Source organism: Marmota marmota, unplaced genomic scaffold, assembly GCF_001458135.2.
Source record: "Marmota marmota marmota unplaced genomic scaffold, marMar, whole genome shotgun sequence".
Lineage (NCBI taxonomy): Eukaryota > Metazoa > Chordata > Mammalia > Rodentia > Sciuridae > Marmota > Marmota marmota.
Genome location: NW_025999990.1, coordinates 30,716,264 through 30,733,141, shown reverse-complemented (window position 1 = coordinate 30,733,141; position 16,878 = coordinate 30,716,264). Strand labels below are relative to the sequence as shown.

At 39.9% G+C, this 16,878-nt stretch overlaps 1 protein-coding gene across 3 annotated transcripts in view; it reads left to right on the top strand.

Moving 5' to 3' along the window:
• Window positions 1–16,878, top strand: part of Mapre2 (microtubule associated protein RP/EB family member 2) — a 159,560-nt gene that overhangs the window by 59,402 nt on the left and 83,280 nt on the right. The window contains exon 1 of one of the 3 annotated variants that reach the window (XM_015482442.2): window positions 16–281. The exons of the other annotated variants lie outside the window; for them this stretch is intronic. Coding sequence (XP_015337928.1) covers window positions 163–281 — 119 coding nt within the window. The 5' untranslated portion in view covers window positions 16–162. Of the gene's footprint in view, window positions 1–15; window positions 282–16,878 lie in introns of those variants that run through there. 3 annotated transcript variants of the gene reach the window in all.

Genomic DNA, 16,878 nt, shown 5'->3' with positions numbered 1-16,878 from the left:
GACACAGGAGGGCGGGGCGGGGCGGGAGCTGAGCGGGGAGAAGCGGGCGAGCAGTCGGCAGGCACGGTCCGTGTGCTGAGCAGGCGAGCGAGCGGGAAGACGCAGCCACCTTCCTCACCAGCCAGCCCACAGCGGTTTGTTCCCTTTCTTGGGAGTGCGCCAATGCCTGGGCCGACCCAAACCCTGTCCCCAAATGGCGAGAACAACAACGACATCATCCAGGATAACGGGACCATCATTCCTTTCCGGAAGCACACTGTGCGCGGGGAGCGTTCCTACAGGTAATGGGGCTGGCACCAGGGCAGCGCCGGGCTGGGGACCCTGGCTGGGGAGCAAGGAAATCCGGCCGTTATATAATGGAACAGATACTGCCCGCCACCCGGGCTGCAGACGTGCGTTTGTGAAGGCGGTTGCAATCATTTGGTATCTGTTTTCGTGTGTCATGTTGGGTATGCATCGAGGCTTCTCGATTGCAGATGGGAAGCATTTTGTGAATAGGTTGGCTGCCTGCAAGGGGTCTCCCTCCATCTCTTCCCTTCCACATTGATAAAAATGCATGCTATTTCCCCCTCCTCTCCAAAGGGAGACGGGCTGTAGCACTTCCTTTCCTCTTTCCCTTTTAGATTTTAAAGGAGCCATTAGGTAGCGGTGCCTAAAGGCAGAAAACAAATGGGTGGGTGTCGAGAGAAAAACGTTTGTGCTTAACCTGGAGAGTGTGCGGGAAAGATGGAATCCTCTAGATTAAGCTGCAGTCTGTGATGTTAAACCTCCTGATTGATGGAGCTTTGTAAGAATTCTGCTCGCTGATTGGTGCAAGGATTGACAGCAGAGGTCACAGTGTCAGACATTCACCAAAATTTTCTCCATGGAACCCTAGGTTTATTAGAAAGAGACTAGACTGCAATGAATCTGAAAAAAAAATTGGGCACTGTTATGTATTTTCCTAGGAGTTTATGGCCTCCGCATGGGTGGGGGAGCCCTTCCTTCTTATTGACAGTAGAAAGGTAATTCCTGGTATTTTGCTGAGGTCTGATTTGAGGATGGGAATGATCTTGGTCATTGTATTGTGAGCCTTTTGATTAATGAGCTTGCCTGTATGGTTGGCATCGTTTTTACATTAACATATCTGGCAATATGTTCCCATAGATAAGCTCATTAAAATTGTTTGCATTGTTTGATAAGGATAACAATGTAATGGAGAATGCAGCTAGGGTCTTAGGCAGCTCAAGGCCAGACTTAAAGAGAGACTGATAGCTTCAGTCATATTTCCTCAGAAGTTCTTTTGTACTGGGTTAGTTATTTTTAAATGTTACCTTGATAACCGCTAACAATGCTTTTGCTTTGAAGCAGAGCACACATACCTCTAAAGCGCATCCTCTCAGCTAGTGAGCAACAGGAAATAACTCTTTTTTTTTTTTTAAAGACTTCATCTAAACATTCAGATGGTTTTACAAATGGAATATTCTGTGTATTTAAACATTGTGTATCATAAAATAGGGTCAAAAGCACCCCACTCCCTTTCTATTTTACCAAAGACACATACTGTTTGTTGACTCAAAGAAAAAATTATAAGCAACCTTTGCCCTGTCATCTCTGGCAGTTACATAAATACTTGGAGTTAATTTTGGCTGTGCCCATGAGGTCACTCAAATCCCATGCCTTATGGTTCCAATGAACGTGTTGACATGGTATCCTTACAGATTTCAAATGCTTGTTATTCTTTTATTGTAAACCAAAATTGGTCCAAAACTTCCAGGACTCTCCTTTTACAGACCCAGTAGTTGGAATGTTGGGCACCTTCTTACCTTTCTCCTCTGTGAATATCCCAAAGCCTAAAAATTGAATTTAAAAACAAAAACTTGAATGTGCTTTTAAAACACATTCATTTGAAGTTGCCTTATAAGTAATAAATTTGATGAAGCCCTCACTTTTTAAATGACTTAATTCCTGCTATGTTGGTAGCAGTTGCTTTTTAAGATGGAGTTCTAATTTTACCACGTGGGCCAAAGGAAGTTGCCTAGTTGGGTTTTATTACTCATATGAACTAACTTGAAGTGGCAATGGAAAATCACTTGACAGAAAGGTTAAATGTAACCTTCTTGTGATAAATTATTGCTTAATAATACAATTGCATTTACTTCTTTAATTCAATCTGTTAATGATTTCCATTTCTTGAATTATTTCCATTTTGCTTGATGTGTCCCAATAACAGTACCTGAGATTATATAAAAAACAAAACTAAATTTTGATTATGACTGATTGAACAAATTCTTAAATCAGAGCATCATTGCATTTGTCTTTTTTATAATAGGGTTACTGGATGCTATAGCAAGAGATGCTATAGGTTAAATGAAGATGGAAGCCTCAAAAATTGCATTTGTATTGTTATTTAAAGGGTGCGCTTGGAGACAAATACACTGGGTATTTTCCTTGGTCTGCTTCTCTTTCAAAGTGGATGACCAATGTAATATAACTACCACTTATTTTTTTGGAGAGTCATAGGGAAGGAAAAATGTGACACTTTTTTTTTTTTTTTTTTTTTTTTTAATGAAGGAAGCATTCCATCATTATTTTGGCATCCCAAGACTGGAATAATATAGCCATTTATTTGCCGAGGAAACTTGGAAGGCAAATTGAAAACCATAGTAGAAATTTAACCAAATGAAAGTTTTACTTTAGCTGTAGTCTTGGGATAGCACTCACCAATGAGATGTGCTTGGAAATTCTCTTTGGTGTTGCTTGGGGAACCTCGGGGAGCCCAGGGCCCTAGCGAGACCAGAAACAATTCGTTTCTTGGCTGCTTTACTAACTCCTAGGTAGGCTTCCAACAGGCCCTTTATCTTAGGCTTTTTTATCTACCTTTGCTTCTTACATATAAGGATATGCAATCCCATTCTTTGAGATGTTGTGAGGTTGACTTCAAATATTAGAAACAAAGAATCTCTTAAAAGAGCTATGTAAATAGGAAAAGAATGCTGTTATTACTGAGAAAGGGATTCTTCCAGGTACTCTTGGACAGGAACACACCTTACCTTGCTGGCAGCACAGATGAAAGGAAAGGAGAACAGGGCAGTGCCCCTGAGCCCTGATGTTGGACTAGTGGTCACTCTTCTATTTTTATAGCATATGTACCAGATTGTTCACAGGTGAAAGTCGGATATGGTCCCTGACCCAGATCTTGGAACTCAGGTGTCAATGTAAACAGAACCCATTTTCACAGCTTAGAGTAGAATAGGAGGCAAATCATTAAGGGAGCTAGTGTCCATTTGATGAGAAAAGCAAGTTTCCTTTATAGAATGACTCCTGAATTAGTAATTTCAATGGAAAAGAGCCAAGTGCCAAAATGGCTCAATCCAGTCATGTGCATGTTTTCCCGCTCATGTCCACTGTCGTGTTATCACCTTCTCTGCCCCGGCTTCCTCATTGTACTGAGGTGCATTAGAAAGCCTTATATTTTAAGAGTTGCTTAAAAAATAAATGTGGTGAGGGCCATCTGAGGCGACACTGTTGAATTCACAGAGCGAATGAGTCGTGCTCTGAGTCTCCCTGGAGAGGATCCTCCCCATAGCTCTGTTTCGTGCAGATGCTAGTTGAAAAGGAGATTTATTAACTGGCCCTCATGGCATCTTTGTTCACATATTCCAGGCTTTTGAGAATGCATGTGTAAGGCTAAAAAGGACTGTTTTAAAATGGGTGTTTGAACATGTAACTACAATAGCATGTTTTCTGAGTACTTAAGGGGGAAAAAATAAAAAGATTACCTGGCCCCAGGGGATAGACTGTAAAGAATGGCAAAACTAAAATACAAGCTTAAAACGTTGACCTAAAACATCAGGCTATACCAATAAGACAAAAAAATGAGCTGTTTCTAAGGAAGACAGAGAACTGTCATTTGTATAGACATATAAAAGATGGAGGCATGAAAATGTGTTCCACTCACTAGAAGCTATTGTAACGTGGCTTACTTTTACCAGAACATAGATTTCAGATCACGTTCGCCCAAAGCAGTAGCTATAGACAGCCAAAGTCCAACTTCACATGCGTCCATTATGTACCTATTAGTACCATCTGCGTTTAATACTGCCAAAGGAGGTTTCGGAAAATATGATTTGGTGTTTAATATTTTTCTTAGTGTTTGTAAAAGTCAGAGAGTTACTTGATGTTTTGCTAGGTGCCCAACTTTGGAACTGCTTTTCAGGGTCCTCATCAGAGCTTTTGTAAATGGGATGGTCTTTGGTGCACTTGTCCTTGGGGAGAGGTCCACCCCTGCTCTGTAGCTTGTTGTCATAGTATCTGTTTACAGTGCATGATCTTAGCAGAGCAGTTGTGTGAGATTATACTCTGGAATTAGAAGGTTGATTTCCTTATGCAGCATCTTTTCTGTTTTTATAGGTCTCCTATCGAAGCTGAAGTAAGTCCTTAGGTTAATTAAGTGGACAGAAAATATCAGGTCTAATCTAAATATTCCATTTGGGTCAAAGAACTAATTCAGTAAATGTTTGAGAATATACTCTGGCCAAAGTCTATGCCAGATGTCCCTTAAGGACCTTGAATTCTAGCAAAGTCAGATATAAACAGCTCCTTTTGTGGCAAATTTACATTGCTGTCAATATTTTGCTTAGTCTGATAGCAAAAGTGGTTTGCATTTCCTGTGCTCACAGTGACTCAAAGTAAGTAAAGATATTCTCAAGGAGAGTATGTGGTACGAAGCTAAAAGTTGGTGTGGGAAAGCAAATATATTGGTGAAAAGAGCATAGGCTATGGAATCAGAGTTTTCTCATTGGCCTGGCCAGGTGCATGGTGGGCAATGGTGGGGAAAAAAGGCAGGAGCATTGAAAGATAGACTGGGTAGTGGGAGCCTAGAAATAGGAAACCACTACAAGTTTATTACCTGATGGATAGGATAATGGGGCAGAGGTGTGTTCTGGAATAGTCTGCTGTTTTGAAATGAGAGTTAAAAGGAAAGTGGAGTCTACCAGTGTTCATCCATTCAGAGGGGCCTGGAATTACTTAGGGAATAAGTAATTCTCACTGGTACTATGAGAGAATTCCAGACCCCTAGTGTGCAGGGATCAGGATAAGGTAGATAGATGGATGTTCCCTGGCTCAGGACATCTCTCCCTGTGTAGAAGGACTTCATAAAGGCACTGGTACTTAGGTCAGAAGTGGCTTTTAAGGGGTGGCTAGTGTGAAGTACTTACACTGTTCTGATCCTCCCAGACCCAGAATCAGGGTGTTTGGCACTTCACTGTGAAGGATCCTGCCACAGGAGCTATAGATGAGGCTGGTGAAGCTGCTTAGAATGCTCCATGAGACCCTGGGCCAGTTCCTCACAGTTAGAAGGCATTACCTTGATGGCAGCTCCTGAAATGGACTGAGAGTTTACCCTGGGTCATATTGCTAAATTTTGTCAGTTTTACTTTAAATGGATTTGTCCTTCTCCTGTGAAAAGTGAAATATGTTAAAATATATGTTAGAATCTCTTTCATTCTTCCTAACTTCCGGGTATTTTTCAGTTATCTGCTTCTGGAACCCTAAATTGATTGTCATACTCAGCCAATATGTTAAATGTTATTTCACTAAGCCCTTTAGCTTATACTCCATGAACAACCTATCGGCAACTACAATCCTGTTTCTTAGCTCATTTTAAAATTCTGATTACTTATCTTCATGTTTCCGGCCCTTGGTGTTTGTTCATTGAGAGACTCCTTCCAAAATGCAAACCTACAATTCACATAGGGAAAAAAAAAGTATGACTTTTGCCTTAATGAAGCAAATACAGTTCTCTTAAGTGTTTTTGTGAAATGTATCTCCAAAGATATTAATTTATTTTGATGAAAAATAAATCATTAGTAAGGTAAAGATCAAGCAGTGTTTTATAGGCCACTAAGAAATAATTTCTTTATAGGTTACTTAAAAAAAAATACTTGTACATTTTCAGTTTCAAATCTCCCTAGACTAATCAGGCTTTTGCTCACTTGAATCAGGACAGACTTGCTTAAAGTATTATTTTGCTTTTGCTTTGTTGTGTTTTTAAAGGATATTGATGACAGATACCTAGAATGATGGAGCTGATGGCTGCTTTTAGTGATGGTATCCTTTAATGCTTAGCTAATGTAGGAGAAACTTGTTCAGCAAAACCTCAGTCTTTCTATTATTTCTAGGCCTTGCTTGGTTCTGGCAGGTAAAATGATTCTGCCCATCGAATCTGATTTTGGCCATGACTTTGGAACAGAGAAGGAACAGGCCAAGCGATCTAAGAAGGGAGAATACAGACACTGTGTGAGTGTGCACGTACACCTGTGCACTCGCTGGTGGAAGTCTATAAAATTGTGATCTTTTTCGAGCATGTCATTTTGATAGAGACACTGTACTTCCTAAAGGCATTGTGGCTCCCTATAGCATTTCATAAGGCAGACCTTGTGCAGATTTGAATTTTAACAGTGCACAGAGTCGATCCTGAAGTTAGTGGCCAGTTTTAGTTATTGCATAGGCTAAAAGGGCAGTGTTCTTCTTGGGAGGCACACTTTAGATTTCTGTAAAACCATTTCATTTTCTTAGGAGTAGTGTCTGTTTTGTTTTGTTTTGTTTTGCCTTAAAGACATTAATTCCTTGTTCTTAATTTAGTGTTGGCCTACCCTGGCAAAGCCCTGGGAGGTAATTCATCAGAAATGCCAAAGGCATTGACATCTCTGGGAGGCTTTCATGTTCACAGTTATTCTCTGATTATAAACAGTGGTATGCTTCATTTAAGAGCCCTCTGTGATTCCCAGCAAGGTTTGCATTTGGTGCCCCACAAATTGGGAGAAAATGGAACTACCGAAATAACAGGGTATACCCCTCCTCCTGCCTTCCATTTACTTCCTTTTCGAAATGACCAAACATGTTTCAGCTTGCTAAAAATGGGAATTTTAAAAAATTCCCACTGTTGGAGTTTAGACCATTATCGTTATATGTAAAATTCAGACCACAATTGTTCATTCAGCAAACTTAACCGAGTTTCTTCTGTATGCCAGTCCCCATGCTGGGCTCTTGGAATACAAAGAGAAATGCAGAGCCCTTCCTGGAAGGACCCTCTAGAGGCCTGGGTGTGAGGCAGAGAGTGCTGGTGGGAGGGGTCTGAGAGGTGGGGTGCCCACACCTGGCCAGACAGCACCCAGAGTCTGTCTGGTTTTTTTTTTGGAGTATCGCTGTTGTTGATTCAGAAGTCTTCAGTTAGTGTTCACTTGTCATAATAAAGTAACTTTGTGATTACTGTGCCTATACTTGGTAAGGGCAAAATTATCCTCCTTTAATTTTTCCAAAACCTTTCAGAAACAAAGCAGGTAAGGATAAACTATGTTTGTGTTGTGCACCCTACCATGGCCTCCATATATGTTTTATTAATGTAGACTTGAGGCGCAAATTTGAGCATTTTTGAATGACTTTTGTAGCAGAAAGTTCACATCTCCCTTACAGAAAGTCACTTGAGGTAAAAATAAAAGACTTATCTATTTTGATCTCTCAATTTTTATGAGATGTGTATTGGCCACCACTAGGTTAAAAATAGTGCATTATTGTTTACTGACTTATGTGTAAATAGGAAAGTGAGACTATCTCCATATTCACTTGATGTACTGCCTAGAGAAACTGAAAACATAGAAACTTATAAAAATGGGAACTGGGCAAATTAGTTGCTAGGTGCCTTTTATGTGTTCTTTTTTTCTAAAAAGTTGAAGCTATATAAATGCATTGCCAAATCAATCAGTGACGTGTCATTTAAGCACTTTAATAGCATGGATTTTAAATTTCAATGAGTTTGAATTTTAATGAGTTATACATGTTGAACTGTTAGAAAACATCTCAAACTATTCATGGACTTGGGAAATCACATGAAGGATAGTAAACGTTTGCCTAATGCAAGGACCATTCTTACATTAAAGCATCGTAAGTCGCAGATGAACAGTGCTCTCCCAGCATCTGCCCCGTGCAGCCACTGAAGTTTCACCCGTCCCTGGTCCACATTCTGTTTCCTTCTCCCCAGCTCACACACTGGAGTGGCCTCTGTTGTTTCTGGTGATGTGTCCTGCCTGCTTAGTATGCTCCGTGAATCCTGCTCTAACTGCAAAATAATCCTCTCTATTATTTAGAGAGGATTATTTTTCAATATCCTCTTTGCAGTTTTATTTTCTTCTCATTTATTGAGCACCTGCTGTTTGTCAGGTAACGTGCAGGGCCTCACCACAGTGAGATTACAGGTAATTGCTATTTTTTAGACACTCTTGACTGCAGCCCCTGCCTCCTGCAACTGGCCTAAGCTCCCTTCTTAGTGTAGTTAAGGAGTAGTATTTGCCCTTCGTGTAACCCCCACCCACAGATCCTGTGATGATGGCCAGGAAACCAGCCATCTGCATTCACCATGCCTCCCCATGGCAGCCTCCTCACCCACCAGGCTGGTAAAGTCTGCATAGACCCCAGGGAGACTGACCAGTTAGGGAAAAACAAAGAGGAGGAGAGCTTCGCATACATTATCCTTATTGTAAGGACCTGCTCACAGCAACTGTGAAATAGAGACTTGTGACCTGAATGCCTCTTCTAGAAAAGGAGGAAGCAGAAGATGGGGTCCCTGTGAGGGTAGGAGGCAGGCACATGCTTCCTGCAAGAGAGTTTCTTGGGATGAATGTGCCAACCTCCCTTCTCCTCATCTCTCTCTTTCTCTTTGTTCCTGGGCAGAGTAAATCTGCCACTCTAACCCTTGTTCTTCACGGAAGGAAGAAAATGATAAGTGCTATGTGAGCCTAGGCAGGGATCTGGTGACAGGAGGAAATGGGACCAAAGAGGCCCTCCCCAGTCTCCTGCTGGGGCCTGGAATGCACAGGAAGCAGGTTTGGTGTTTGGAAAGCTGATTTTTCTCTTCCTGGAAGTTGACAGAATTGTCATCCCACTGACTTTAAGGTGTTCATATCAATTGCTCAATTTCCAGCCTGTATGAAGAGCGTCTTCCTCTCACTCCTGTTCAAAGGTTGTTCTGGATGGAAAAGATGGCCTGGAGCATCCAGCACCTCCTTTGCTCTTTCACATGAATGACCTAAGATAAGCCTAATTTTCCTGCCGTGTATATGGAATAATAACAGCACCAACTTCACATGGTTCTTATGTGGATTAAATGAGATAGAATATAAAATACACCAAGTGGTGTCTGGGTACGAAAGAAATTCCTTAAAGAATGTTAGTATTATTGCTTGTAGTTTAAATTCTACTCTTTTACCCTGTCTTTATAGTCATCTATGATTTTTGTGTTTTAATTACCTGATATGATACCTGGCATATAACAAATGTTTATTAAATATCCAGGTCGAATCTGGAAAAATTCAAACCAGTTATATTGTAGTCTTCCCCTTATCAACTTTGTTAAGAACTGATGTCAGTATCGTAGTAATGCATCCATTTAAAGTGCATGATTCAATGAGTTTTGGTATTATATGCCCCCAAGTCATCACCAGTCAGGATGTAGAATGTTTCCATCACTCCACCACCCCAAAATTCCTTGTAGCCTTTCTCTGTTCATATCTCCTCTTTCCATAGCCACAGAAACCACTGACCTGCTTTCTCCACAGATTCGATTCAGTTTTTTTTTTTTTTTAATAAATGAAATGCAAAGTTCATGACTGCTTTGACTTGGCTTAATGAGTTTGAGATTCAGCCATAGCAATTTTGTCTGCAGTCTGTTACTCTTTATCGCCGAGTAGTATTCCATCATATGGTAGTGCCATATTTTGTTTATCCATTCAGCAGCTGATGAACATTTGAGTTGTTTCTAGTTTTGAGCAGTTATGAAGAAAGCCTCCATGAATATTCATGGATAAATCTTTGTGGGGACATGTTTTTGTTTCTCTGGGGTAAATGCCTGAGAGTAGAATGATCAGATGATATGGCTGGTGTTGAATTTAAGAAACTGCAAACAATTGTTCAAAGTGATTGCGCCATTTTAGAGAGTCCATTCCCTGTCTTTGGCAACACTTGGTATATCAGTATTTTGACTTTTGACTGTGTTTGTGGGTGTGTAGAGGTATCTCACTGAGATTTTAATTCATATTTTTCTGATGACTAATGATGTTAGTCACCTCTTTGGTGAAATGTTCAAACCTTTTGACTATTTTTTAAAAAAAGTTAGGTTGTCTTATTGTTATAAGAGGACTGTGAAAATATATTCTGAATGCTATAATATAGTTTTGAAGTAAATTTTAATATATCTGGGTCTTATATTCTGAACCTGAATATAAACCTCTCCAGAAAAAGGATAGTTAATTTCTACCTGGTCTTGTCCACAAAGACCTTTATAGCAAATAGGTCACAGTCTACTAAGTTCCCTTGTCTGAAATGCTTGGGAACAAGAATGTTTCTGATTTGGGAATATTTCCATAGGCTTTCCTGGCAGAGCCCCTCTAATAGAAGATGTTTTGAGCATCATATCAATGTTCCAAAAATTGGATGCTTCCTCATTTTTAAATTCTGGAGCATTTCAGAGTTTAGGTTTGGGGATTAGGGATGTTCAATCTATACATACTAAACAATTGTAGTAAAATACACTGCAAAGTAGTAACAAAACAATTATTTTAACTCAGAAAAAAATTGTAAGTCCACTTTAAAAGTTTCATATGTAAGTTTTTAATATAGGACCTGGGTTTTCTTTGGGGTTTTGATAAATATGAAACACTCTTTTAATTTTGTGGAGAACACTATAATTATGTACATGCTCTTTTCTTATTTCATGTCTTGATGCTAGATCAAATGTCCCATTATTAAGTTTAAGAGGAAAATGTGTATAAAGTTTTTTCTTTAAATGTGACAAGGAACAATTTTATGGATTTAAAATCTTACCCAGGATAACTAAGCATTGAATGCCCCCTCATTTTTAAATTCTGAGACAGACATGCCCCAAATCTACCTGACTGTTTGCATTCTGTTTAAGTTGGTGGGCTTTTTGTTCTTGCAAGACTCTCTTAGGAGGTTTACATGAAAGGATCTACTGAGGGTCCCTGTTATCTTGACAGAGTGGCCTACTTGTTTTCAGAATCTATTTGGGAATCTCTCCAGCAAAATCCCAGTATCTTAACCACACGTTTCAAAAATCTAAAGATACTGTAAAATGTAAATTCATGTATGATTTCACAAACGGCCTGGACCTACTGAGTAGATTTTGTGCATGTAACTTATTTCCTTTATCATTTATTCATAATGACTGCAAAAACCTTCAGGCCAAATTTCAGGTGAATTACTACCTTCCCTGAAGGCAGCAGTCTCTTGCTCTCCAGACTGGTTGGTGATTTTCTGTGTTCTGGTTGGAACTGAGCAGGCCACAGCCACTTGAGGATCAGAGGAGAGTTGAGACTGTTTTTTTGCTTTAACTGAGGAGGTTCCATGAAAGGAAGCCAAATACTATTAGACAGGACATCCTGTGAGTCCCTTAGTTTACGATGTCCAAGGACGGGACTTTTTTAAAATAAGATGATTGCTTGCTTCCTTTCCTGTTAACTAGGGAGCCCCGACTGAGGATGTCCTTTTGGGATTTAGGCTCTCTAGCAAACAACTAACCCCCATAAAAATCACTTGAAGACTCATACATTGGAAAAATGTCCATGTGTTCATATATGAGCCAGTGATCATTTGGTCTGTTAGCATTTAAGCAACCACCAATCCTGTTGTCGTGAAGTAATAATCCAAAAGAAGGGACATGATCAAAGTAAAAGTTCTTGAAATTAACCATGCTAAAATAAAATTTGAGAGTTAGGTATATTGTGGCATGCCTACACAATTAAGTACAGTACAAACATGTGAAGAAGATATGAGAAATGTCCACAATAACAGAAACAATCTGATTGCTTCAAAAGTATGTATGGATTTTCTTGGTCTCCTAGAGCTTCTATGACAAATTTTACAAACTGGGTGGTTTAAAATGCATCCTCTCTGAGTGCAACTAGAAGTCTAAGACCCAAGGTATTGGCAGCACCATGCTCCCTCTGAGGGCTGGGGAAGAAGCCTGTCTCTTCCTGTTTCTGCTCGACCATGTGTTTCCTGGCTTGTGGTCCCAACGTTTCATTACCCCACACCTTCTTCCACTTGTGTTTTTACACGGCTGCCTTTGATTAGGACACCCACCCCCATCTAACATGATCTCATCATATAAGTACATCTCTAACAACCCTGTTTTCGAATAAGGTCCTATTCTGAGCTTCTAAGTAGACATGAATTTGGAGGAGATGCTCCTCAGCTCTGTGTATAGATATATGTGTATGTAATGGGTCCTTTTTAAATATGTGTATATAAAAAATACATTCATATACTTCCCTACCACACACACAGGAGAGGTTTACAAAGAAACAAATGTGTTTAGAATAGTGCAATAATATGGATATTTTTAATTTTTTTGTAGTTCTACTTTTCCTATAGTGAAAATGCATAATTTTTAATATAAAATCTATTTCTTAAAATAAAAAGTAGCACCTCAACATGTTTTTTATTTTTAATTTTTAAAAATTTTTTTGGTTGTAGATGGACACAATACATTTTGTGCTGGGCAAGCACTCGACCACTGAGCCACAACCCCAGTGTTTTCTGTTTACCAGAATCCCACCTTGAATTAGTTATTTCTTTGCCTTATCAAAGCATTATGGAGATAATTTAACCTTAATTTTAAGTAAGAATTAATCCTCTATAGCATATATGCACGTATAAATATATGTAATGAGTCAGTGGATGTTTTATGGTATTAAATAAACATTTATCATGCTTACTATTATGATAATTATAGTAATAGCTAAGCCTGAAATAACATAAAGTAAAATCGTATTTGAGACATTGAGTCAACCCGTGTGATATCAAGTTTTTAGTTTAAGTTCAGAAAGCCAAAAAATGGATATGACTGTTACTCAATTGCTGAATGGAAAGCTAATTACTATAATATGATTTAAATACTCTAAGTCAGATTAATCCTAGGAACCTAGAAACGAGACATGGCAACTGGATGGAGGCACTTTACCAGATTTATGAATTTCATCTGTTCAAATTGGCTCAAATACTGAGTACCTTTTAACACATATCCACTCTAGAACGGACTTCATCTGCTCCCTCTGTGTATTCTTGAGACAGTTTTGTCTGTAATATCATTTCTAGCTATGTAGTCAAAGATAGTCTTCTCATAAGTAATTTCCTTTCTCTTAATTATCTTTGAATGTTTTCTTGTCAATTATCGTCTATCTTTAAGAATCCCAAGTTTAATAAAGCACTGTCTTCAGTGGAGACCACTAATCCACCACGTGTTAACTACTGCAGTCCATTAAATGTCGTCCTCTGCTCCCTGAAGTCCTCACACCACAGAGCTGCAGAGTCAAAGGGAGGCTGCAGGGCCAGCTCCTCTCCTTCCACTCCTCCCCAAACCAAGGGTCTTACCGCATGTCCGCCCCACTGTGGTTTCTGTGCTTGATTCAGTTTGAACACGGCACAGTTCTTGAGTGTTCAGTTTCTGCACTTCCCTTTGAGAATTGTAGTGCTTGTACACTAAGGCAGGAAGTGTAACTTTTGACCAGTAACAAGACAGTGGGGAGGAGAGCAGATAAGTACTGCAGCTTGAGGCTGTCTGCAAGTGTGCATGTGCACACATTTGTATATAAACCAATGTTTGTCAGGGGCTGCTATATACTTAAGATGCAAAAATCTATCAGTCTCTATTCTTCATTCCAGCAAAGTAATAGGAAATGAGTGTATTGATTTTAAAAAAGAAAACAACTCTTCTTTCATTCTAGAATACAAAATGGCATCTGATTTCCTAAACAAGAGTACAAGGGAAACCTAGTGATGAGAAAAGAAGGATGAACTCTAACCCTGGGGTGAAATTGTAGAAAGTTAGGGGAAAATCTCTGGCTGAGATGAGAGAATCATCTGGGAAAGGAACTTTTGGCAATGATGCCTTGGGGAACTAGTTATGAAATAACGCTGCTGATTTTTGTTAGTATTTCCCCACAGCTATACCAGTTTACCTGAGCATCACTAATCTTAGCTATAGCAATGACCAGAATTTCCATTTGCTATTCCTCAATATGTAAGAGAACCCATTTTGTAATTTGTTGATTGTTCCATGGGGGTTTGGTTCTTAGAAGATGATTCATACCTTGACAGCTAAAGGTAAGAGTTGAAAAGTTTAATGTTACACTATTCCCCAATTTGAAATTTTCCATTTTGGTTGCATATCAAGTCTACTGTGGAAAGAATTAAGCATAGAGAGGGTGTAGATAGGACTAGGGGGGGATATGGATGTATATTACCCAGTTTGGAGACAAAAGTCACTGGAATATTTTTTTAACACTGGCCTTCACTTACATCATTTATTAGTAGGTTTAATTTTATTGGTACTTCATTTCCACTTCAGAATGTCTTCATGAATTTTAAAGTGAATTTTACTACAATAAAAATACAGACCTTTGGATAGGCACCAGTCTCTAAGAGTAAGATACCAGGGGATTTTTTTTTTTTTTTCCTTTTTGAATGAAATAGATTGGTACATAAGTACCAATCTGAAGTCTTTTATTAGCTTTGAAAAAAAATTGTAAGCTGTAATATATGTGGTCTCTGTCCACTTTGACTAATCTGCCACGAAAAGCAGATTGGGAGATTTGGGTCCAAAATATGCAGTAACTAGAAATGTAAAATGTGGTGATTCCTAAAATATTAGCATGGCTTATGTGTTACAGCTGGCAGCTTTTCCGGCCAAAAACTGTTCCCAGCAATGAACTGAGTAACTAGTCCCCCAAATCTCTACATTTTAGGCTTTTCTTCATGGAAACGTATGTTTAAAAATCATCTTGGTTAAAATGTAAAATGAAGCCTTGGTAAGAATTTAAAAAGGAAAAAATGGTTTTATGAGGGCCCACACCTGTGTCCTCATTTGGAGTTCTTTCTCTTTCAATTTACTGTCGTGATGTAATAAAGACAGAGATCAAGGAGGGATTTGGTTGACAGCAAGAATCCTAGAATCAATCCCATACCCAAATCCCATGTCTGCCACTTAATAATCTCAACTGGGCAAGTCATTAAATCTCTCTGACTCTATCTTTTCCTACATCATGGCCTAACATGCTAGCTATTGTGTTGACAAAATGAGACAAGGCATGTTAACTTGTTGACTCTTGTACCAGGTGTGTGGAAATTTCTCAGTGAATGCTGGCTACTGTGTCATCTAATCTAGTCCTTCTGCTTTACCACTGGAGACAAGGAGGTCTCAAAGAGTGGAAGCGCATGTGTGCAAGTAGACCCAACTGCGTGGTTGGGAACTAGAAGCCAGTGCCCTGGATTCTTGGGGCAGAGCCCCCATGAAGCTGCACAGCAACTAGCGAGCCTCTCATATCTGGGTTCCAGTCATAAAAAATGCCACATTACTCACCTTTTTTTTTTTTTTTTTCCTAAATGAAGAAACAAAGTCCTTTAATCTACTCAACCCCCAATTTATTCCCTCTCTTAGCTCACATGGTGGTCGGGCATGTATTGACACTTGCCCCCATGGTATGACTTTAGGCACTCTGTCTTCTCCCCACAAAACTCTCCCCAATTCACCTTCCTTCAGCACTGATTCAGTTTTGTGTGCCCACTGTGCCAGACATTGCCCTAGACCCAGGAGATATATAGTAAATAAAATCCAGGTAAAGTACATGTGTTTCCTAGAGTTTGTATTCCAGGGGCTGGAGTGTGACTGCCCAGATAATAAATAAGGTAATCCCTGATGGTGTTGGTATGAGGAAGGAAAAGACAGTGTGCTGTGGGATAATCAGAGGAGGCCCTTCCTAGAGTGGGCAGAGAGGGCTTGCTGAGGAGTTGACATTAGAGCCGGACTTGAAGCCTGAGATCCCAATGTCAAGTGCCAGAAAGAGATCTTTTTCTTTGCATAAGCCCTGGAGCCCCCAGTTATCCCTAATGATTAAACTTGAAGCTGTCATCCATCATTTGTTTCTCATTATGAGAGCAGGAAGATGTTGAAGATGCTGAGTACCTGGGGGGAAGCCAGCACTGCCAAGAGCACAGAACCAGGAGCTGGGTCCACCCCAGGACTTTGCCTTGCAGCAGCCACACACTTTTCTGCTCTATCTTATGCACCTGGTTTTATGCAGTATGGACTAACAACTGAACATGGTCACCCACCATGGTGGCACAGTAGCACCCATGTCCTGAAGGGTTGACCTGGGGCCATTCTGGGCGTGGGTGACTTGGGGCCTGACTAGAACTGACTTGGGATCCTGGGAGAGGCTAAAGGTCAGAGTGAGAAGGAACAAGGCCAAGTAGGGCTGGGAAAGTAAACAGAAGGCATATGGTTGTGGAGAAGTGGATGTACTGCAAGCCAAGAGAGGTAGGCGGGGTGCTGAGCAGAAGTTGGTGCCCTGAGGAGACCAGCCAAGCCTTGTGGCATGGGAACAAGCTCCGGGTCATTGGAATTATTTTCAGAGCATGGATGAAGCCACCCACTGCTTGAAACAGATGGACATTTAGGCAAATATAATCAGCTGCATTTCTGACCATATGAAGGAAAATATGCCCATTTTGTGTGTGTGCTTGGAACCTTAGCCTTTTACACTCTCATTATGTTTCATTCATATCCAGGGGACATCATGAATGCCACAAAGAACTTTTTTAGAGTTCCAAAATTTCCTCAATTTGTGGATAAGAGCCAAGTTTTCATTTCATGAAAGGGCCTCAACTATTGACTTTATACTGAGTTAATAATCAAAACAAACAAAAAAATCCACCTATATTTGCTGTCCTGAAAGTTTTATTCTTTTTTACTGCATCAACAAGGAGCCAAACCAAGACTGCATTCAAGGACCCACCTTATGGAAGTACTTAATGAGGTTAATT